The sequence below is a fragment of the Salvelinus sp. IW2-2015 genome, linkage group LG7, assembly GCF_002910315.2.
Source record: "Salvelinus sp. IW2-2015 linkage group LG7, ASM291031v2, whole genome shotgun sequence".
In the NCBI taxonomy this organism is placed as follows: domain Eukaryota; kingdom Metazoa; phylum Chordata; class Actinopteri; order Salmoniformes; family Salmonidae; genus Salvelinus; species Salvelinus sp. IW2-2015.
The window spans coordinates 245,216-268,789 of record NC_036847.1 but is presented as its reverse complement, the minus strand read 5'-3'; the positions used below and the strand labels follow the sequence as shown (position 1 = coordinate 268,789).

Below are 23,574 nucleotides of genomic sequence, written 5' to 3'. Positions count from 1 at the left end.
TTGTCGGCAGGTTTTAGTGAGAGAGCTGAGCAGTCATTATATAATTGTGGAGTGTGTTGGGTATTATGTCATTGCAGTAGAGTGATGCATTATGTAAGGCATTCCTCCTCGTATTACCATATACAGGGTTTTAATACCGCTGCTGCTTCCTGGTAATTCCACTGGTGTCTCAGTTGATTTACGGCTTTTGGAAATTGCCTGCTGTTTCTGGCTGGTTTGGATGATAGGATACTAGCCAACTATTCGTGTCATAACGATGGTGGTGATGGTTAAATATCTCAGACCTGCTCCTACATCCCAGCAGGTGAAGGACGGCCAACTGATCTGATCTTGGAAGAACTGGAATATCAATAGGGAGGTTGAGGGTTGTTTAAAATCATGTGCTATGCTTGCTTAGTTTAGTTGCTTAGTTTAGCAGTGCCTGTGCCCACTCTCATACTTGGGTGTCAGAAGCTGTCATTAATCTATAGCGAGTGAAAAGGTCATAATATCTTGTTCAGATAAAAAAAAAATGCTTGAACATCTTGTACGCATTAATGTAGATGCAGTGATCAGATTTAAAAAATGGTGATTGATGTAGATCCACTCCAAAACAAACATGGCCTTGCCATCTCCTCTATTTCTAGTGTTATACTGCATTTAGTATTAGTCATTAGTATATTGCAGCATTGTATTACACATAAGTATCATCAAATAGCACCAGCATTTCAAACGATCACACATATTGATCGAAAAATCCAGGGAGATCGTTCAAGATTGACTTTGAAATCGGACATCTGTCCATGTCCTGAGTACATTGGGAAATGCCTTCAAAACCGACCACTAGAGGCAACAGTAAGCACTATTTCCATCAAGTAGACTTTAGTTTTGCAAGGACATTGTGGATGGGTCTGGCGGATATGCATAATCCCATGACTCTAGATTGGAAGGTCACACGTTCAATCCCAGTGGTAGACACTTGTTTTTAATTTTGGGGGGTTTAACCCTATCCCAAACCTTAACCCTTAACTTAAAAACATTTAGAAATTGGACATTCGGAGAAACGTGGATAAATGTCAGAATCTATAGTCAAATTGGTAAACCGGGAGATCTTGTTGGAAAGTCGCACTTATCTATTGATGCAATCAGGAGGCTTGTTGCCTCTCCTGCTGCTGATTGGAGCTGTATTATGTCCCTGTTCTTTAACTTTGATCACAGGGATCATCAGGATGCCAGCAGAGCAGAGCTGGAGCTTTAAATCGGCTTCTGTTTTCTGTGGTAAAAGAAACCTCGAACAGATCTTTCACAACTAGGGCCTGTCTGCCTAAATAATGGGTAGTAATGCTCTGCCACTTGTCTTTTCGGGGAGAAAGACCTATGGGTGCCATACTCGTAAACTTTTGCTTAGAACCAAGGTTTATACCTGTGTCTATTCCGTGGAGCCTGTTTATTCCTCTCTCTCTCCTTCTCCCTAGTTACTGTGCATGCCTAAAGAATTTCAACTCAGTATCCTCTTTCCCATCGCAAGGATCTAGAAATGCTGAGATATACAGAATATGCTGAATAACTACAACTAGATAAACTGTGCAACTAATTCCTGTGGAGAGAGAGCATTGTCAATAAGCAGATTCAAATGTGTGTGATGGAGTTGGCAAGCAGCTAATGTGGTGTGACACTGGAACAGTGTGAGCTGGTTGCGAGAGAAGAAATGACGAGGAAGGCAAACAGGAGGAGAAGGGGATTAGATGAGAACTATATTTCATAATCTCCCATCTAAAAAGGCAGTTGTATTATCTTAGCTCGAGGATTAGTGTTGTGTCTCTCTCCCTCTCTCTCCCCCTCCCCGCTTTCGTTCTCTCCCTCCTTTCTCTATTTCTCTGCGCTGCGCAAAGTGCTGTCAAAACAAAATAAAACAGAGGAGTAAACCCTAAAGAKTAAGGGGCCAAACTCGCAAACCTTTGGTCGTCTTCAGCATCATGGCTAATTGTGCCAGGTTGGCCTATGAGAAAAGCTAGCAGCTAGCCATTGAATACACAGGCTCCATAGAACACAGAGGAATTATCTGAACATTATTCACCATTTCATGTTCATTGGCAGGCAGCCCTCCCCATAGCCGACCATTATGTTGTATACAACTGGAATAAATTGTAACTTTGACTGTCGTTGTCATGCCATTGATTGAGTAGTTGGCTAAAGTACATAGAGATCTGGTACCAGGCTAAACACACCAGTGTAGATACACCAATCTGAATATACCATACTTAAGGTAGCTGGCTAAATATTTACCTGATAGCTGTTACTATTGGCATGTGTCTATATGTGAGTAAAGCCCTTAAAGGGGTCCCGGTGAGAGGTGGAACATGAAATAAGTGGAACAATGCTTCAGTCCTGCTGCAGCGTACCGTGGRATTGCCTTACTGTGGCGTACCATACCGTATCGGAGCCTCCTCGCTGATTAGCTGTGCCTGTCAGCAGCGCAGGTTGATGATACGCAGGCAAGGTGTGATCACAGCGGCTGGTTAAATGTTTCCAGTGGGTAATGAAGTTCAAGAGCTGGCTTAGGTTTGATCATCAACAGGGAGGGAAGGGAACCAACAACCATTCAGTTACTGGCCCAATGCTAGGCTACCTGCATCCGAATACCCACCTTAGAGGCTATGTCACACAACTTTGAAGATCTCAAGCAATGGATGCACCTGAGAAAAGGTGGATGGGCTTTGGAGGGCTGTTTGCATGATGGCGCGTCTGCAACTTGTTTTCTTCCAGAAAGCCCATCTGACTCATCATCACACAGTCTCGGCTGGTGCTGGGTAGAGGTCGCTTTTTCACTCTTTGTGCAAAAACAAATAAAGGCACAGTTATGGTCAGCAGGTTGAATTAAGCATATCTGAGGTCTGCTTGCTATTGTAGACATGTTTCCTCTACAGTGTCTCGCTAGCTAGCTCATCTCCCCCTACTCTCTGATACTTTACACTCTTAGAAAAAAGGGTTCCAAAAGGGTTCTTCGGCTGTCCCAGTAGAACCCTCTGTGGAAAGGGTTCTACATGGAACGCAAAAAGGTTTMACCTGGAACCAAAAGGATACTTCTCCTATGGGGACCACCGAAGAACAATTTTATGTTCTATATGGCATCTTTTTTTTCTAAGAGTGTACTGCTCTGGAACACTCTGGAACAGTCAATACATGGTTTAAGGTTCGGTGTTGAGATTCAGTTTTGAAGGCGTATAGTGGCATCCAAATTTGGAAGCAGCCCTCAGGCCTGTAAACAAATACTGAATAACCACTTTAATCTTGAGCTTCAGCCCAAAAATTATAATTAAATACACTATTGTCCTCAATTAGGGGTAAACCATATAGTCAATTTGGTTTGTGCTGAACGCTGCCTCTGCTTGCAAACAGGCAAGATACTCTAAGTCTCTAGCACTAGMCTAGGCTTCCAGTTATTTGATTTTGGAAAAAGCATTTGAAAGCGTTAAAAAACTGTCTTTATTGTTATCTGGAAGCCAGAACRGGCATGTTTTGAATCCATTATTAGAGTAAACTGGGATTTTTAAGAGGTGTGGTTTGGCAAATGATTGCATGGATGAAAATCACTCTCAGTTGAAATGTACCTTTACCTTGTGCAGAAGCCAAGGCTTTGTCTCCCCTCCTCCCCTACTTTTCCTGCTAACGATCATCTCTCTTATGCAGGCAGGAACTGGCCTTAGACCCTCATGGGATCCAATCAGTCATTTAAGTCCTGCTGATGGTTGGTGGCCAATTCCCCCTAGTGGTTCTGTCTCATTCCTCCCTAGTGGAAAATGAGAACTGCCTCTCTCTGCAGAACAGTCTTGTTTTACAGAATAAACAGACTGCCTCCAAAGTGTTTTTGTTCATTCACAGACAGTGACATTTCTCATCCCTGCTTCATGACGTAGAGCTGAGAATACATTTCTGTTCAATTTCAGTTGAATTACATTTCCAGGAAAAACAGGTGGACATTAATATCCTGAAATGGAACTCACCCCCAACCCTGCTTTTGGAAATGAAGCTGGGATGCAGAGATGTTACACAATACTATAAAGCGAAGTGCCATGCCAAGTACAATATCTCTGTCAGAATGGTTCTCCTTGTCTCCAGTGTGAGCAGTACCTGCCAACTGCCCAGTAACATGGCTCTGAACCACTGTCATGCTGTCTCGCCGTCCTGCCTTCCTGCTGTCCTGCTGTGCTCTTGTTGTTAGGCCTGACTAAGCCCAAACAGGAAGGACACTAATCTTTTTTTAACGTAGTGCTCCGGGGACTAGAGGGCCAGGATTAGGACTAGCAAACAGAGGATTACTATCAGCACAGCAAAAAAAAAGGTAGCTAGCCTCTCTTTTCAGAGGGAATAGGCCCTTTGACATTTTGTTGCACAACAAAAGGATGTTCTTTTGAACATCTCCACCCACAGTCACAGGGCCAATTGTCCTAGCAGGAATTGGAGGAGGAGCCCTGTGTGATTTGGCTGCCGTGAACACGTCCCATAGGGTGAGTTCCGGAATGGCAGTAGGGTTCGGAATGACATCACCGTCGCATGGTCGCTTGTGTAAAGAGCAGGCCCATGTGGCTGCATTGCGGTTGACTYAGCAATAGCAGAAGAACTGGACAGCAGTCTCAGACATATGCCAGCCTCAGATCAGGCCTTTCTGTCTCACACAGCTGGGGATGGCACGTGTCACGGTCTGAAGCCCACTATAAGCCAAGTGTCTAGAGGACTCCTCTTAGCCTCAGCCCCGGGCACTACTTTACTCCCCAACTCGGTGTGTGTGAGTGTGTATGGGGGGGGGCTTTTGTGGGTGTATGTGTACAACTGTCAACTGTATCGACCTGTACACTGTACACTGTATTCCCCTGCAGTGTGAGCTCATTCCGTTGCACAGAGACACAATCTGTAGCAGGGCTGACTGTGCAGCTGCCTGAACCATCGGACTCTCTCTGTCTCCGTCTACACTCGACTACTGTATATAGGTCAAACTGCAGGCAGGCAGAGGGAGAGAGATGAAGAGAGAGAAAGAACGAGAGAGACAGAGAGAGAGAGAGACAGAGCGCGAGTGAGGGTGACAATGAGAGGCAGAGAACGAGAGAGGGACTGCCTCCACAGGTCCATGACTGTCATAGACGGGCATTCCCTCACCCTCTCCATCGGCTGCTAACGTGTCAGCAAACAGCGGAGCAGAGTGCGCTCATTACCGCCTGTGCTCCACAGAAAATCCATCTCCCCAGAGTATTGTCACCAGGAGCTCAGCGGCTCACTGCCACCCTCAGGGGAGAGTCATGTTGCAAGCTGCAGCACCACATGCTTATGGAGGTGTTGGCCTTAGGTGATTTCATGGATGTAAGAGATGATGCTGAAAGGATGCCTCGGTGGTGAGAACATTGTTTTAGAAGTGAGAAAAAAAGCTGGGATTTTGTATTCCTTATTAGTTGGTTTTCTCATACTATACAGCTCTGGACATATACTTTGTACTGTTACTAGAGATAATATGTACTGTGCTCTTATGTAAGGTGTTATATGTGCTTCTGAGATCTCAGTTGTTCTTTTCCGTCACAAGCTTGGTTAGGTGAAGAGCTGGTTAATGAGAATCTCTGACTGGTAGCTATGCCCTAGGTGTAATCATTGACATGCTGGTGATGTGGATTCACCTGTAGACAGTGATTTTGAACAGTCTCTATCTAGGTCATGTCACGTCCCCCTCCGCACACACAAACATGGCAGCTTCTACCGAGGATCCATCTCCGTGCTCTATGTTCTCTTCTCACAGTCTCGTTTGGAAGACACTCTGCAGATTTATTTATAACCCCATCCACAGGCAGATACCTGGGCTGAGTGAGAACACAGAGAAAGTCACAGTTATATAACCAGCAACCACAAGAATCACTGCTCTCTCTCTCAATTCAATTCAAGGGCTTTATTGGCATGGAAAACATATGTTAACTTTGCCAAAGCAAGTAAAGTACCTTCATTTTCTCTCGTTCTCTCTCTCTACCTCTTTATGTCTTCCTCTTTCTCTCTCTATACATCCATCCATCCATAACATCATCTCCTACAGTCAGGCCCGTCCGAAGCCTCTGCATGATGGCACTGATATGTACCCATTGGCCAAGGTGCAGAGAGAGAGAGAGAGAGAGAGAGAGAGAGAGAGAGAGAGAGAGAGAGAGAGAGAGAGAGAGAGAGAGAGAGAGAGAGAGAGAGAGACAGAGAGAGAGAGAGATCCCGTGCCAGGCGGAGCATTAATCTAAATTAAAAGCAGGGCCCGGACAATGGATGACCCCTTTCAGCACCCATCTCAGCCCTGTCAGCCGCAGCCAGCCTGCATACCAAACAGCCTTCAATTTCATTAATACCTGGAACCCCTGTAAATAGCTGTAGATGGCAACAGGGACGTCATTTAATTTGGACAGATCGGGCCAACTCAACGCTCTATAACCCTCTCTCTCTTATCGTATCATCCCCACGCCATCTTATCTCTCTAGCTCACAGCAGCCGCCACTGCCTCGCCGAGGGTGACAGAGGAAAGAGGGGGAGGGGAGGAAAGAAAAGTAGGGATTACTAAGGATCTGACTTGCCTATGGGTCTTAAGTGCAGTTAAATGGAAGGAGGAGTGTGTTTATTAATGATGTTCTCCACAATGTAGAGCAGCTCAGTTGCCAGTTTTGACTGACAGGTTTACAAGGCACTATACCTGTCGGTAGAAACGATGCACAGCATTTTATTAGAATAACACTGCACGGGGCATCTTTAATCAGAAACCCAATGATGCATGCTATTTTAATTGACTGATATTTTGCAATATTCACTTGTCTCCCTTGTTACATGAACAATACAGAGAGTTAGCTTAATAAAGGGCGTCAGGATTATGCAACAGAGTAATCAGGAGCGTGCAATAGTMAAGCATCACTGTTACAGAGTGCCAGGTGCCCCAGCTTCTATCAAGGACACAGAGCTATGGCATGCCATCAGTTGGCACAATGGGCTGCCTGCCATAAGCAAGTAAGCAAAATGATACCCTGTTTAGTTAATTCAACTTGATCATACTGTAATTCACCCCATATCTACCCTGCCTGCCAAGGGCAAATCTCAACTGTGTGACATTGAAATCCCACCATCCCATAAAATGCAGTGTAATTCCTCCATTTGGTATTCCCTCCACACTGCCGCCAGGGGTAGTCACTTTTTACACAGCAATACATCTGTTTTGATGACAAGTGGCAATGAAATGCACATTCGACATTTAAAGTGGATGTGTTGTTGGCAGATTGAGCTACATTTCATAGTCATCTGGCTGGGGATGGGGATGTGAGCAGCACTGCAGATGGACCGACAGGTAGGCAGGCAAGCAAGCAGGCAAGCAGGCAATGCTGTCACTCAGAGACAAAACACTATCCTAAAACAAAACAGAGATAGGTGTCATAAAGGCAGCAGACCGAGAGCAATGACCTTTACCTTCTCGGATAGATTTGTGCATGTGTGTGTGTTCTTGTGCGTGTGTGTGATGTGTGTGTATGTGTGCCTGTGTCAGCTGGACTGAGAGTGACAGAGAGAGATCTCTCTCTCACATGCAGGGGTTAATTCCTTCCCTCCACTGTGGCCTCCAGCAGCTGTTGGATAATCCCCTTGAGCCAGCCTTCTATTAAGCTTTTAAAAGCCGGTATAAACTGTCCATTTTGTAATATCCATGTCACATCAAAGATACAATATGCACCACCCGCAGCTTTTCAACTCCGCTGCAGCAGCGGTCGGTCGCAGCCAGCCAGAGGCTCCTGCTGTTTCTGTGGCAGAGTTGTATGACATCAGCTTACAGACAGACGTCTCGTACTCTTTCTGAGTGTTTGTTAATGTCTGATGATGACAAAACCATCACTATATCAGGCCTTTTTAATTCTCATAATTCTATGGGGATAATGTCTGTTGTGTTGTGGCTGAATGGTTGGATAAATACACATGGTCATCAGGAGATTACTAAACAGCACGGAACACGAATCACATCATTGAGATGAAAAAGCGTCTTTACTGTACGTCACTGTTAACCCATATCTAAGCTGTTCAAAAGAGCGCATGTGTGAGGGWGAGAGAGAGAGAGAGTTTGTTCTCTACAAAAAAAGGAGGCACGATTCATTTTGCAAATTTTATTTTTTTGACAGATAATTATCTTGACGAGGCTGCGTCACTGAGACATGATAATGCTGTTGCCTCCAAATGTGCCACCAGCATGACAAGTACATTTTGTACATTTGTAAATGGGGCTGCTGTGGCAATTAGGCCTGGTAGAGAATGGCAGCTTATCTGCTATGCAGCACCCCTCTCTCCTAAATGTCGAGGCCGGACTGGGCCACAGAGGCACAGGGACTTATCCCGTCAGCTAACGAACTCTGAGAGCCGTGCGCACACTACACTCCTGGGGGTCAACAGTGTGCTCTGACAGGCCATGTCCAATTTTAGAATCGGAGTTGAACAACCTTTGTCCGCATTTTTAAACCCTTAACCTCCAGCCCTGCATATCGAAATTCATAAGCCGAGTCATTGAGCCACTGGAGTGTGGTTTTTGTTCTCCCTCTTTTCGACTGTGGATGATATGCTAGTGCGGACAGAGGTATGTGGAGGCTCACTGTTTGGCGCTCTGTGCATGCATGCAAGTGCGGGCATGTAGGTCTTTGTGCACTACCTTGTGTGTTTCTTCACTTAAGTCGGTGCTGTAAGCGATAGTGTTTGTATGTGTGTGTACTACACCCATCTTTGACCAGCGTTTCACCATGGGCAGGCCAAAATGGGTCAGATGAAGCGACTCTTCTTCCTCGTGATGTCTGACCTACAAAATGAGGGATAGCAGGGTTTACGGTAGCTCTGTGCTCCTACACATGTCCATATTACCCCCACAAACATGGCAGGCTCAGTCAGCCAATGAAAGCTAATCGCCAGGTGAGACTGGTCCTCCTGCATTGGCTCTGCACTGTAGACCTCCACCTTGGATGAGGACCATTAGTGAATATATTAGGTTGGTTTAGTGCTATGTTATTATTTAATAGATTGTAAGAATATACAGCGATTACATAATCTAGTGATATTATTACAATCTAGAGAAGGAAATATTTGGGTATTTTCTGAATCCTTGATGATTAAAGTGGAAACTTTTTTCTGCCATGCCTATTTGTGTCGTTACTTTTTATGATTGGCAGTTTGTTTGCTACTTAATTATATGTAACTCTTACCCAGATATACATATTTTGACGAGTGGCGAGTGCTAGTGGCGAGTGCTAAAATACAATGCATTTRTTTTWTTTTTATTATCCGTTTTTAAGTGTTTGAGCTTTAAATGTTTGAGCTTTCGCAAAACACACCAGTTAAGATCCTCTTTCTGTGAATGTAACAGCCCAAGCATTGTTTTTACACTAATATAACAAAGTCAATTTTCTTTGGTTATTTTACAATTCCTCTCATGATTTTTTCCTCAACCAGTAACAGGGCTAGTGCCCAGTGAGTCTGCACATCCAGCCATTGCTTGACATAAAGTACCAGTTAAAAGCTTGGACGCACCTACTCCTACTAAAGTGTTAAAAAAAAGATATATATATAGTATATTTGAGATTCTTCAAAGTAGCCACCCTTTGTGCATTGATGACAGCTTTGCACACTCTTGGAATTCTCTCAACCAGCTTCATGAGGAATCCATTTCAATTATTAACAGGTGTGCCTTGTTAAAAGTATATTTGTGGAATTTCTTTCCTTCTTAATGATTCCTTCTTTTGAGCCAATCAGTTGTGTTGTGACAAAGTGGGGTTGGTATACAGAAGATAGTCCTATTTGGTAAAAGACCAAGTCCATATTATGGCAACAACTGCTCAAATAAGCAAAGAGAAATGACAGTCCATAAGACATGAAGGTCAGTCAATACGGAAAATTAGAACTTTGAAACTTTCTTCAATTGTAGTCGCAAAAACCATCAAGTGCTATGATGAAACTGGCTCTCCACAGGCAAGGAAGACCCAAAGCTATCTCTGCTGCAGAGGATAAGTTCATTAGAGTTACCAGCCTCAGAAATTGCAGCCCAAATAAATGCTTCACGGAGTTTAAGTAATAGACACATCAACTGTTCAGAGGAGACCGCATGAATCAGGCCTTCATGGTCGAATTGCTGCAAAGAAACCACTACTAAAGGACAACAATAATAAGAAGAGACTTGCTTGGGCCAAGAAACATGAGCAATGGACATTAGAATGATGGAAATCTGTCGTTTGGTCTGATGAGTCCAAATTTGAGATTTTTTGGTTCCAACTGCTGTGTCTTTTTGAGATGCAGAGTAGATGAACAGATGACCTCCGCATGTGTGATTCCCACCATAAAGCATGGAGGAGGAGGTGTGATGGTGCTTTGCTGTTGACACTGTCAGTGATTTATTTAGAATTCAAGGCACACTTAACCAGCATGTGTAACGGCCGTCTGAAGAAGAAGGAGTGGACCAAAGCGCAGCGTGGTAAGTGTTCATGATTTATTAATAAAACGGAACACTAAATAACAAAACAACAAAGAGAACGAACGAAACCGAAACAGTTCTCTCAGGTGCAGAAACACAAAACAGAAAACAACTACCCACAACACACAGGTGGAAAAAGGCTACCTAAGTATGGTTCTCAATCAGAGACAACGATAGCTGCCTCTGATTCAGAACCACACCCGGCCAAAACCAAAGAAATACAAAACATAGAAAATTWACATAGAATGCCCACCCAAATCACACCCTGACCAAACCAAAATAGAGACATAAAAAGATCTTTACGGTCAGGGCGTGACAGCATGGCTACCATAGCTTTCTGCAGCAATACGCCATCCCATCTCATTTGCGCTTAGTGGGACTATCATTTGTTTTTCAACAGGACAATGACCCAACAAACCTCTGGGCTGTGTATGGGCTATTTGACCAAGAAGGAGAGTGGATTGAGTGCTGCATCAGATGACCTAGCCTCTACAATCACCCAACCTCAAACCAATTGGGATGGTTTGGGATGAGTTGGAAAAGCAGCCAACAACTGCTCAGCATATGTGGGAACTCCTTCAAGACTGTTGGAAAAGCATTCCAGGTGAAGGTGGATGAGCGAATGCCAAGAGTGTGCAAAACTGTCATCATGGCAATGGGTGGCTACTTTGAAGAATCTCAAATACAAAATATATTTGGATTTGTTTAATTTGGTTACAACATAACGCGTTATTTTATAGTTTTTATTTCTTGAATCAGTAGGGGTGACCAAACTGTTGACTGGAACTGTATGTGTCACGCCTTGACTTTAGTTATATGTTGTTTTCTTTATTGTTTGGTTAGGTCAGGGTGTGACAAGGGTGGTTTGTTTAGTTTTTGTATTTCCTAGGGGTTTTTGTCTTGTCTAGGGTTTCGTTTTCGTTCTTTCTCTTTGTTATTTTGTTTAGTGTTCTGTWTTAATAAATATAACATGAACACTTACCACGCTGCGCGTTGGTCCGACTACTCTTCATCCGACGACGAAAATCGTTACAGTTTGCCCATGTGAAAACTGACCCATTCATTCAGACCCCCCCCCCCCCCCCCAAGCCACTGCACTGCTCAACCTTTCACAGCATAGCAGATACTGGATAATGAGAGGAGAAATGTTTTGAAAGAAAACAGGAAAACAGAGGAGTGATAAAGTTGACCAAACATTTCTTATCATTAATTATTCAACATTACTTGCACTATTTATTTACTTGCACTGTCTTGGCATAAGTTCAACCTTGAGGCTTGGATGCATATAATTAGTGTGTAAATGAATAATTCACAGTGTTAACCACACAACCATAAGTAATCAATCAGTCACCATTTGTATTGGCATTGTTTACTCTATAACTAATGGCACCAGGTTAACACAGGAATATCAGATGGTTCTGATTTACACAGCATGTCAATGGTGAGATCAATACAGGGTCTGTTTGAACAGACCATAATTTGGCCCTAAGGGAGGAAAGGAATTCAACAAGTGTCACAGGGTAGGGAGAGAGAGTGAGTATGGTAGAGAAGACGAAGAAGGGTCAATTTAGAGATGTCAGTTGCAGTTGAGGGACTGAAGAGGAGAGTGCAACCCCAAAGCTTCTCACATCTGATCCCCTCCTCAAACGAGCAGCAGAGCAGCAGGTAGCCTTAACCTCAGCCCTCTGGGCAGGTAAGCCCACGYAGAGAAAAAAGTCTAATTGGGAGGAACTCACTGGGAGATAGACAAGTTTGATTGGAGCAGACTCCGAAGCTGACCTTGTGGCACTGAGCAGACTGTTACATTGCTTGTTCTCTCTCTGTTCCTTTATTGTTGTTCAGGGAGGCTTGATGCTATTGCAGCCTTTCACGTCATGGCCAGGGCAGTCTAAATGTGAGGCTATATTGTAGCTGTTTGATTTAAAGGTTGTGGGGAAGGAAGGGAATARAAGAGGTAATGGCCCCAATAGCAATAACCCATCTACTGTAGGTATAGATGGGACTGGGCCTATTATAGCAGCTTGGCATGGAGCAAGGGAAATTGTTTGGATGCGTTGTACTTTGGTAGGATGGTAGGATTTTATACACTAGTATAAGCTGCACACTTCAGAATCCATGATAGGTGTCGAAAACATTTTACATATTGTAAAAGTTCAGATTTCAATAGAAAGTAGTGAGGGAGGAATTCAGAGTGATGTCAGAACAAGGTCAAAGGTGAGGGTTCATTGGTAAGGCTAATTTGGTAGATTGGAATGAAGGAGAGGTACAGTATGGAGGGATGTACATGCAGCTAAAACCCTGTGGATTATGGTCAGGAAATACTTAATCATCGGTTATGATTCATGATTTCTTAGGCTCTTAGGCTTCATCTTTAATCTTTATGAAGGAGAAGAGGCTATGGATGGACCCATCTGCCAGTGGGGTTATTGATGATTATCTGATGTTATACTATGCATGAAACCAGTGTCATGACATGGCCCTCTCTGGGTGTAGGTCGTGCCCCCCCCCCCTCTCACTCTCTCTCCTAACTCAGGTTTTATTATCTCAGGTCATAAATTCCTGGTCATGCAGAAAGAGAGGGAGAGAGCCTATGGAGAACAAAGAGTTTCTCTTTAGAAACTCCTAATCCCCAAAATGGGAGAATTGAACAATATTTCCACTTTTGAGAATTTGYTGATCTCAGGAAMGACAGGAAACACATAACTGTATCTCTTAAAGTGTACATTTCCCAGCTGTCAGGTTTACATCTAAATATTGTGAAACTTATGTTTTTAAACATGAAACTATTTGTGAAAAGATGTAATGTGATGTTAACCTTCTAAATGAYAGTATGGATTTTCATATAAAGATTACCTAGTCAGTGGCCACGCCAACGTGAGCATAGCCATTACGTTGGCGTCATGGAACCGCCCTTTTCTACTGAAATATATAAAACCACCCGTGACGAAATTTACATTTCATGCCAAAGAGACCCACGGTAAGCCGGAGGTCTCGAGTGGTTAAGACCARGCAAACCACGGTGTAAGCTAAGTGTAACYCCTGTCGTCGGAAGGAGTGGACCAAAGCGCAGCGTGAAAAGTGTTCATGATTTTATTTATTATCAAAAAACACTCGAACAAAGTAACAAAACGAAAGCGAACAGTTCTGTCAGGTAACAGAGACTAAACAGAATATAACTACCCACAAAACACAGGTGGGAAAAAGGCCGCCTAAGTATGATTRCCAATCAGAGACAACGATAGACAMCTGCCTCTGATTGGGAACCWCACTCYYCCAAAAACAAYGAAATAYGAAACATAGAATGCCCACCCTAWTCACACCCTGACCTAACCAAATTGAGAAATAAAACGGCTCTCTAAGGTCAGGGCGTGACACTAAGGTTGCAAATGGTTAAACTCTGAGACTATCGATCACTACAGAATAAGAGTAAATCTTAGACTATAATTACTAGTCTGCAGCTASAAATTACCTAAGTCTAGAACAAGAATACCGAAAACCGCCGAATAATCTATTCTATGGGAACTTTTCCGAATTGGACTCTGAAGTATCCATTCTAACCACCTACAACCAGGAAAGACATCGTGACTTCTGGGAAAGTGAACCAGAGACTGATGAACTCTACAGGACGATCGAGGATTTCAACAGAGAAGACAACAACGTGCGTAAATATATAAATTGCAATTATTCTCGAATGAGTGGCCATTCATGTGCAAAGGATTAGCATTTCAATGAATATAATTATAGACTGTGTGTAGTGAATCCATTTTGTCTTTCCCGCTCTTTCTCAGTCCCAACCCTTTTCCTTATGTCTACCAAGCCGTCATATTGGCTTAGCCCACTAGGGACTTTTCTATCATTGTTAGTAACCAATATCTACTGTTTGTTTGTTATGTATTTCTGTGATTATTTAGTTAGTTAGTAAATAAATAATTAAGCCAATTTACATATTGCTGATTCATTATGGAAACTAGGCTTTGTCCAAGAGTTTTACGATGTTTGAAATGAGACTAATGAGGTAATGACTAATAATTCATTAATAGAAGACTAATTGATCAGATATTAAAATATCTGGATGGGACCCAGATGCAGACACAGGATTTACATATTGCTGATTCATTATGGAAACTAGGCTTTGTCCAAGAGTTTTACGATGTTTGAAATGAGACTAATGAGGTAATGACTAATAATTCATTAATAGAAGACTAATTGATCAGATATTAAAATATCTGAAGAGTTATATTCTGAAAATTATAACTTTCTAAGCAACATTTTCCATGGTGCACCTACTTCCTAGTCAATTAAAGTTTACATGATTATTTTAATCACGTAATAATAATTACACAGAGAATTGATTTGATAAATTAACAGTCTTCACATTTAATGATAGTCCACATTTACATTTACATTTAAGTCATTTAGCAGACGCTCTTATCCAGAGCGACTTACAAATTGGAAAGTTCATACATATTCATCCTGGTCCAGACACGACACGACACCAGTGATATTGCTAGGTAGTCTTTTTTAACATCACACCAATTGTTAGAGAAATAACAGGTGCAAACTTTGCACAGATGCGGAAATATAGCAAATGTGGCCTCCAGACATCCCTGCCCAGGAAATATGGCCCATTTTTTCTGTGTTAACTTCATGTTCTGTAATGGAAGATATTTACAGCGGTCCCAGGGTAATACAGTATCTCAGGGCCACAGCAAGGATACATCACTGTTCATTTATTGACGCTGACAGGCCACGTCATTACGTGAGAAGTATCAGGTTTAAGGTATGACCCAGATGCAGACAGTGTCGAATAATTTTTGTTTAAATTTATAACAGGGGCAGGCACACAACAGGTCAAAGGCAGGCAGGGGTCCATAATCCAGAGAGGGTGCAAACGTACCAGAACAGCAGGCAGTCAGTCTCAGGGTCAGGGGAGGCAGGGGTCAATATTCCAGTAAAGTGGGGTAAGGTACAAAACGGCATAAAAGCTCAGGGCAGGCAGAAGGTCAAAACTGGGAAGGGTTAGAAAACAGGAGCAAGAAACAGGCAGGAGAAGGGGAACAAACGCTGGTAGGTTTCACAAACAAAACGAACTGGCAACAGACAAACAGAGAACACAGGTATAAATACACAGGGGATAATGGGGAAGATGGGCGACACCTGGAGGGGGATGGAGACAATCACAAAGACAGGTGAAACAGATCAGGGTGTGACAAGAAGCAATAGTGTCGACATGGTTTAGAGGCCTGAGAGAGACACAGAGAGACAGAAAGAGACAAAGAGACAGAGAAAGAGACAAAGAGACAGAGAGAGCGCAAGAGAGAGAGAGATACAACAGTTTTTAATTGTGTGTCTAGTGTTTGAAAAAGTATCGGCGGAGGTTAAATCAGCAGCCAGCAGATAATCTTCATGCCTCTACCATCCTACCAAAGATTAGACATTTCAGATACATGGCTCTGATGTTGGGTGACTGGGACTCAAAGTGCACTGCTCAAAGTGTAGAGGGAAAGTAATGCACCAGAGAAGATGAAAAATATACACACACATACACATACATGCACACAAATAAAGACGTTTTAGAAAACCTGGAAAAAGTACAAAAAAATCCAAGCAGATTACATTCTAAACCGAAAGCAAAAAACATGGGTTTATGTGCAGATTTGAAAACTGCTGTGGATTATTGTATATTCAGGTGGTTGGCCATTGGTGTTATTTTACGAAGGGAATAAAAAGCTCAGAATACAATTCCACATGATGTGAAGTGATAGGTTCATTCGAATATTGACATCTGCATAAAAGCTGTGATTTTGGGACATGTTTTTGGTCTCATTACATCGATGTAAAAGAGAGCCCTGCTTTACATTCAGGTATAGCACTGAGATGAGGGAGCATTGAGATCAAGTATGGATAAGCTCACCAATGCGGCTAAATGCTGTAATCCTCTGTACAAGCTCAAACTACATCACATTAAATGTTTGCCAATCAAATTTGACAGGTAATGAGTCTTTAGGGTAATGTTCCAAGTTTCAAAGGATTACTGTGCTGTGTGAGAGCAATTTGGCTGCTATTTGCCTTTTTGTCCTTGCTTTTAAGATTAGAGTATAACACTCGATACAAAACACACAACTGACTGACTGACTATGAGCTATTATGACCAGCCTGTAGCTACCMCTACATGTTCATCATCAGAAATGCTTGTCTTGGCTCATACTATGAGACAATTAGAGGAAGTGTCAGACTCTGAAGAGGAAGTGCACGTTGTCTCTGCATGTCCCTGCTGCGGGCGCTAACTTGGCTCACGGGAAAGGGTACAGCATGTTGCTGTTCCAATGACGCGCTTAAAATTGTAGTGTCTCTCAGTCCAAACTGTTTCCGAATGCARGCAGCACCCTGCCTTACCCCAGCCCAACTGTAGCTCATGAATATGGATGAGAAACACTTAACCTCTACGGGTCACTCATTCAGCGCATCATAATATCTGAGAAAAAGCTGAAGAAAAGATGCTCCACTTCTGCTGCACATGAATAGTGATTTTGCAGCTGCCTGATCACGTCAGTGTTGAGCACAGGTTTGACTGTTAAACAGTGAGGCAGGCGTTGCAAGTAAAGAAAGAAGGAAGCCCACTGGTACTGAGCAMGATTTGTAATGCCCCCATTCTAGGTCTATATGGTTCTGTTCTAGCTATACAGTTCAAGTAAATTCCTTATGTAGCTAATTTAACTAAGAGTGTTGTAARGTGAATGGCTGGTCTTTTAGTTAGCTGAGGAGTTAACATATCTCTCCACAGACACCACCAGTGGAACTTATGAGAGAGACAGATGATTTACAGCAGGTTTCCCAGCCCTATCACAGCCCTATCCCCTAGCCACCTCTCTTCACTCTCCATCCAATCAATTAAAGGGCTTTGTCTCTTCCATCGCCTGGCACTCTCCCCAAGTGTTTTGGCTCATCCACTCAGGTGCTGTAGTGTATCAGTGTTTTAAAATGCCACAGGGATTAAGGCCTTGTGTTTGTGTGGTTTTCTACTTGTCTGTATACTGGTTTGATTATCTGCACCGGAGACATTACACAGATTACAATGAAAGGACAATCGCCGTGATGCGGTGTCACAATCAGTGTTGATGTTTGCATTATATTCATGTCAGACCTATGGCTCAAGCTGATGATGAAAGTCATGGATTTCCTGTTTATGTTATTTCAGTCAGTTTGTGTGTGCATAGTTAATGCCTTGAACGTCATTGATCCGCTTGGGAGAGAGGATTGGATAGTGTCAGCAAGCTAGTTTAGGACCCACAGCCACACATACACTACCGTTCAAAAGTTTGGGGTCGCTAAGAAATGTCCTTGTTTTTGAAAGAAATGCACATTTTTTGTCCATTAAAATAACATCAAATTGATCAGAAATACAACGTAGACATTGTTAATGTTGTAAATTACTATTGTAGCTGGAAACGGAATATCTACATAGGCGTACAGAGGCCCATTATCAGCAACCATCACTCCTGTGTTCCAATGGCACGTTGTGTTAGCTAATCCAAGTTAATCATTTTAAAAGGCTAATTGATCATTAGAAAAACCTTTTGCCGTTATGTTAGCACAGCTGAAAACTGTTGTTCTGATTAAAGAAGCAATAAAACTGTCCTTTCGTCTAGTTGAGTATCTGGAGCATCATGCATTTGTGCGTTCGATTACAGGCTCAAAATGACTAGAAACAAAGACCTTTCTTCTGAAACATATCAGTCTATTCTTGTTCTGAGAAATGAATGCTATTCCATGCGAGAAATTGCCAAGGAACAGAAGTTCTCGTACAAAGCTGTGTACTACTCCCTTCARAGAACAGCGCAAACTGTCTCTAACCAGAATAGAAAGAGGAGTGGGAGGCCCCGGTGCACAACTGAGCAAGAGGACAAGTGCATTAGAGTGTCTAGTTTGAGAAACAGATGCCTCACAAGTCCTCAACTGGCAGCTTCATTAAATAGTACCCGCAAAACATCAGGCTCAATGTCAACAGTGAAGAGGCGACTCCGGGATGCTGGCCTTCTAGGCAGTACATTGTAGCACTGTAAAAATGCCAACTTAACCAATTACTTAATCATAGTTATTCTGTGAGTTGGGTGGACTTCAGAAAGACAAGAAATTGAGCTAAACAGACTTTGCACACAGTGAGCTGAATGTATAAAAACGTGTTGTGTCGAATTACAAATTCATGTTTGCCTTTGGAAGGCAACACTGTATGCTGGTTTAGCTATTTGCACAAATGTTGAGCTAACTCACAATCCTATTGTAGCTTGTTGCCTTACGATTGTACGTTGAATCAACAAACTCTGATCGAAATGAGCTGAATTTGAACAAGCTTCTTGAGTAAAAACACAAACATGTTTGCTCAAAACCACTCAAAACCACACCCATCAATATCATATTTCCCAGCTAGCTCTTTTTTCAGAATTTTRAGAATTGTTTGTTTCAATAACTGTGTTTTTGCAATTACAGTACATTGATTGGTTGATTAATTTTAGGCTACACAAACATAATTAACATAAATCTTTCTGAACTAATCCAATCTGTTAGTAGTTGGACTTTTGCACCCATGACTGAAATGGCTGTTCAAGTTTATAGGATTTAAGTACTCTCAATAATCAGTCTTCATTACTATGGCAGTTATTCTCAATGTAGGTTGCGGGTGATTAAAAGTCCCAGTTGTTGGATATCCTCACTCTGGCTTGATTCCAATAGGAATTACACTGCCCTTTGCAAGCCAGCATAATGTGACTTGCAGGCTTGCCGTGGCCTGAAAACCAGGAATTTCAGATCACTGCGTTAGGGTGTAACTAGGCCCTCAAAGAAAGGCCTTAGGATATATGTAAAGTATTGTCATAAAGAGTTACATTGTACGTTGAATCAACTTTTTATATTTTTACAGTGTACCTGTACAGGTACCTGTAGAGGCAGAGGAAAGGGGAGTGGTCTAAATAGAGCCTTATCCTGAGGCATCAAGCAACATTTTCTGTGGCACCAAGGACTCAGTGGACACGCTGTATGAGGCGACCTTTATCATGAGCGCACACACTGTGGTCTTAATTAAAGAGAATGTATATAGAGCATAGTCACACAAACACCCACACACAGGCACACACATACACACACACACGCTGACACACACACACACACCACCACCTACCCTCACTAAATGGCCCCCTTCTCCACATGTCCAGAAATTCAATCAGTTCTGCCTTAGTTCGCAATAACCGACAACTGCCTAGAAGTTTCATTGTTTTTATTTAGGCGTGTCGCAGGTGTAACTGCGTTGGAGCTGTCAAATCAGCAAGCGGCTCCTGGCATTATACCTATTGCGGACATTGCCATTGGATGTGCCGAGTTGGATTAGTAATAATCCCATGCAGCCRTGTTACAAGTTGGAACACTGGAATGTGTGTTGGAATCTACACCTCGATTAGGCTGATATTAATCACTATTATTTTGTTGAAAGATTTTAAATGTCAGTGCCATTACTTCTATATAGTCTACGCTTTCTCGTTCTGAACTTCTTCTTATGCAAATGGGATGTGTGTGGCTTCGTGACAATGACCACACGAGCAGCCACTCTGATTTGACAGCTCTTAACGCAAAACACCAGCTGTGCGGGTCCAGCTACCACTGGTTAACGCGTGACATGATTGAATCTAGGCTTAGATCTGTGTTTTCACTTTGTCCCTCTCAATGTTCTACCCTATCTCCCTCCAACTGGTATCACTGTGGAGGTAGAGAGTGAGGTATGCGGGACCAAAGCAGTTAAGATGGTGCAGGATAGCTGGGCGGGAGAATCAGTTCACAACTAAAGTGTGTGGACGTCCTTGCCTGTCACGATCAATATGGCAGGTAAAGGGCGAAGAGAGCTGTATGTAAATCTAACGGAGGTCAAATCGATCTACCGCACACACAAACACACACAAAACACACACACACACACACACACACACACACACACACACACACACACACACACACAAAACACACTCACAGATGGCACAGGCATGCCGACGCTCCCTTACAACATCCTCTCTTGTTCTCGATTTCTCGACTCAATAACAATCTATTTAGTTTACAATAATTATAATGAATAATCAATTACTACGGTGAGAATATGTTCAGTGAGCCATTTGAATTGCAAACAGAGCATGCAGATAGATGAAATACATCTTAAAAGCGCTTTGAGACCTCGTGAGAAAAGTTAGCCCATTTCATGGCCCATTTCTATAAAGCATGCAGATAAGGACTAATTCAATGTTGAAGCACATGCACATGGATAGAGCCATAGAAACGTATAAAGCAGAATAAACTGCTGTGCACATTGCGAGGCCATGCCTGTTGATTAAAAGAGCCGGGCTATTGTTAATGATATGAGCCACTCCATCTGCTCCCTAATGGGCGTCTCTCAGGAATGAGATCAGGATGATGTTCAGGTTTGTATACGGGCATATTAAGCTGACATGTTATAGCTCCAGTAGCATGGTGCTATCCAGACCCATACAGTATAGGGGTTCTACCATGCAAGATCATAGTGTGCTGCAAATGCTTTGTTAGAGATTGCCTTCCAAGAGTTTGATCTGGTTCCAGGTATAACCTCTTTAGGATCCATGTAAAACCCTTTCCACAGAGGGTTCTACATAGAACCCGAAAGAGTTCTACCTGGAATGAAAAAGGGTACAGCCGAAGAATCCTTATGGAACCCTTTTTTCGAAGAGTGTGTAGACTCTCAGTTTTGCTGTGCAGTGATGTGCTGGTTTGACTGTGCAGTGACGTGCTGCGTGTTTTAGTTTTGGTTGGTGTGGTTGGTTGTTCTGTGCTACCTGGCTGCCTGGCGCTAATGCACTGCAGTGGCTCTTTAGTATTCCTCTCCTGCCGTCTGAGAAGGGTCTCCTCTGGGACTGGCGTGTAGTGGCGGGGAAGAGATGCAGCCAGTGCCCATCTCGGCCACCGCTCCCTACCGCCCTCCATACACACTATTAATAAGCCCTGCGCACAGAGTCTGTGGCAGGCAGCAGACAGGGCCGTGCAGGGGACACAATCAGAGCGCCTGGCCAGGCTGTAGGGGGAACAGGGCAGGCAATCCAAAAAGTCTTGATTGGACAACTGGGCCTCTCTGTGTGTCAGAAACACTGATTTGTTTTCATTTCTATGAGGTTCTCTGTGTGATATGATACTTATTTACCAAGATAATGAATACACACAATTTGGAATGTCTGGTTCCATTTGTCATTGCCAGCACAGACCCTCCCCACACAAACCCTGTATAGGTCCATCTAAACAGAGCGTTTCCTGGCTCTAGCAACTACGAGTGCTAACGTAATCAAATCCTGAACAATGAATCATTTCTCCAAGCTGACATCATTTTTTTTACAAACAACACATTCATACTCATTGAAATCCAATCATTTCTCTCCTCCTGTTAAAACAAACTGGGTCTCTCATTTTAAAAGTAAATGAGAAAGTACATTTTCAGTGTGGCTAATGTCTGTGTTTTGCAAACATTTATATTCATAGAAAGAAATTTTTTTAAAACCCCTCGCCCCCATTTTAATCAACATCTCTCCTTTAATGATTATATTTCGTGTAATGTGTGTTTCTCTGTTAACTGTTGTTGTGCTTGTCTGTTTGTTGCAGGTGATGGGAACCCCAAGGAGAGCAGTCCRTTCATCAACAGCAGCAGTGCCAGCGACGTGGAGAAGAGCCAGCAGTACAATGGCAAGAATATGGCCCTGTTTGAGGTCTGTAACACAGGGCTCCCTTAACACTGCTTACCTATAATTACACAATCATTAAATACTGTAATTACTTTGTTCCATTCGTTTGAAACAACCACCTGCCGTATATACGACGCCTTGCTTGCTCAGGCACCAGGTGGTTTGAATTCTTTGAAATAAGTACTGGTTTCTCGGTTGTCAATACAGCTTAGAGGGCTGTAAAATGAGGGCTGYTATGATGTCTGTCCACCTGTCCCTGTGTACTGTAGGAGGAGATGGACAACAGTCCCATGGTGTCATCCATACTCAGCAGTCTGGCCAACTACTCCAACCTGCCTCAGGGCAGCAAAGAGCACGAGGAGGCCGAGAACGAGGAGGGGGCGGCTCCATCCAAAAAAAAAACTGCTGTCAAGGTACCTCATCTAATCTCAACTAAAGTCTGGTCTTAAACATAAACATTAGCTGGAGTATGTCCCTTCCAGGCCACCGTTGTCCACCTGACAAGGTGGAGGATTAAGCTGGTTAAGAACGGACAGGAGGGTTACTGATGACGCTGTCAGCCATGTTTAGGCCTGGACAGGACGTTATTGATGGCTTTGCGTGCTGTCCTTTTCCTTCCCTGACGTTACACATCAGTTTGGTCATTTATAGGACCTGAGCAGGGCCACATTAGCCCTGTTATCCAGCATGTGTGCAGCGGAGCATAATCCGGATACAAGAAGCTACTCTCTAGGCCTGTCTTGTTACACTGGTCTGAGTCAGATTACTGTATCATTCACTTCCACTCCTTTTCTTGTTATCCACATCCTAATTTGACAGCTCCTTCCAGCCAAGAGGCCACAGGAGGCTGGTATCATGAGAGAATATTAGGATGTGGTATTATGAAATAACACATATGGAATCATGTAGTAACCAAAAAAGTTTTAGTAACCAAAAAAGTTATGTTTTATTTTATATTTGAGATTCTTCAAAGTAGACACCCCTGGCACGGATGACAGCTTTGTACACTCTTGACATTCTCTCAACCTGCTTCATGAGGTAGTCTCCTGGAATGCATTTCAATTAACAGGTGTGCCTTGTTAAAAGTTAATTTGGGGAATGTATTTCCTTCTTAATGTGTATGAGCCAATCAGTTGTGTTGTGACCTGGTAGGGGTGGTATACAGAAGAAAGKCATATTTGGTAAAAGACCAAGTCCATATTATGGCAAGAACAGCTCAAATAAGCAAAGAGAAACAACAGTCCATCATTACTTTAAGACAGGAAGTAAGGTCCAATACGGAACATTCAAGAAACTTTGAAAGTTTATTCAATTGCAGTCGGGTGGATGGGTGGGTGGACCAATTCAGTTTGTCCGTGATGTGTACAC

General features: G+C 42.9%; 1 protein-coding gene across 1 annotated transcript in view; it reads left to right on the top strand.

Annotated features, from left to right (window-relative positions):
* Window positions 1–23,574, top strand: part of slc12a5b (solute carrier family 12 member 5b) — a 99,665-nt gene that overhangs the window by 35,319 nt on the left and 40,772 nt on the right. Inside the window, exons 2-3 of the mRNA XM_070444350.1 lie at window positions 22,127–22,230; window positions 22,476–22,619. Coding sequence (XP_070300451.1) covers window positions 22,127–22,230; window positions 22,476–22,619 — 248 coding nt within the window. The remainder of the gene's footprint in view (window positions 1–22,126; window positions 22,231–22,475; window positions 22,620–23,574) is intronic.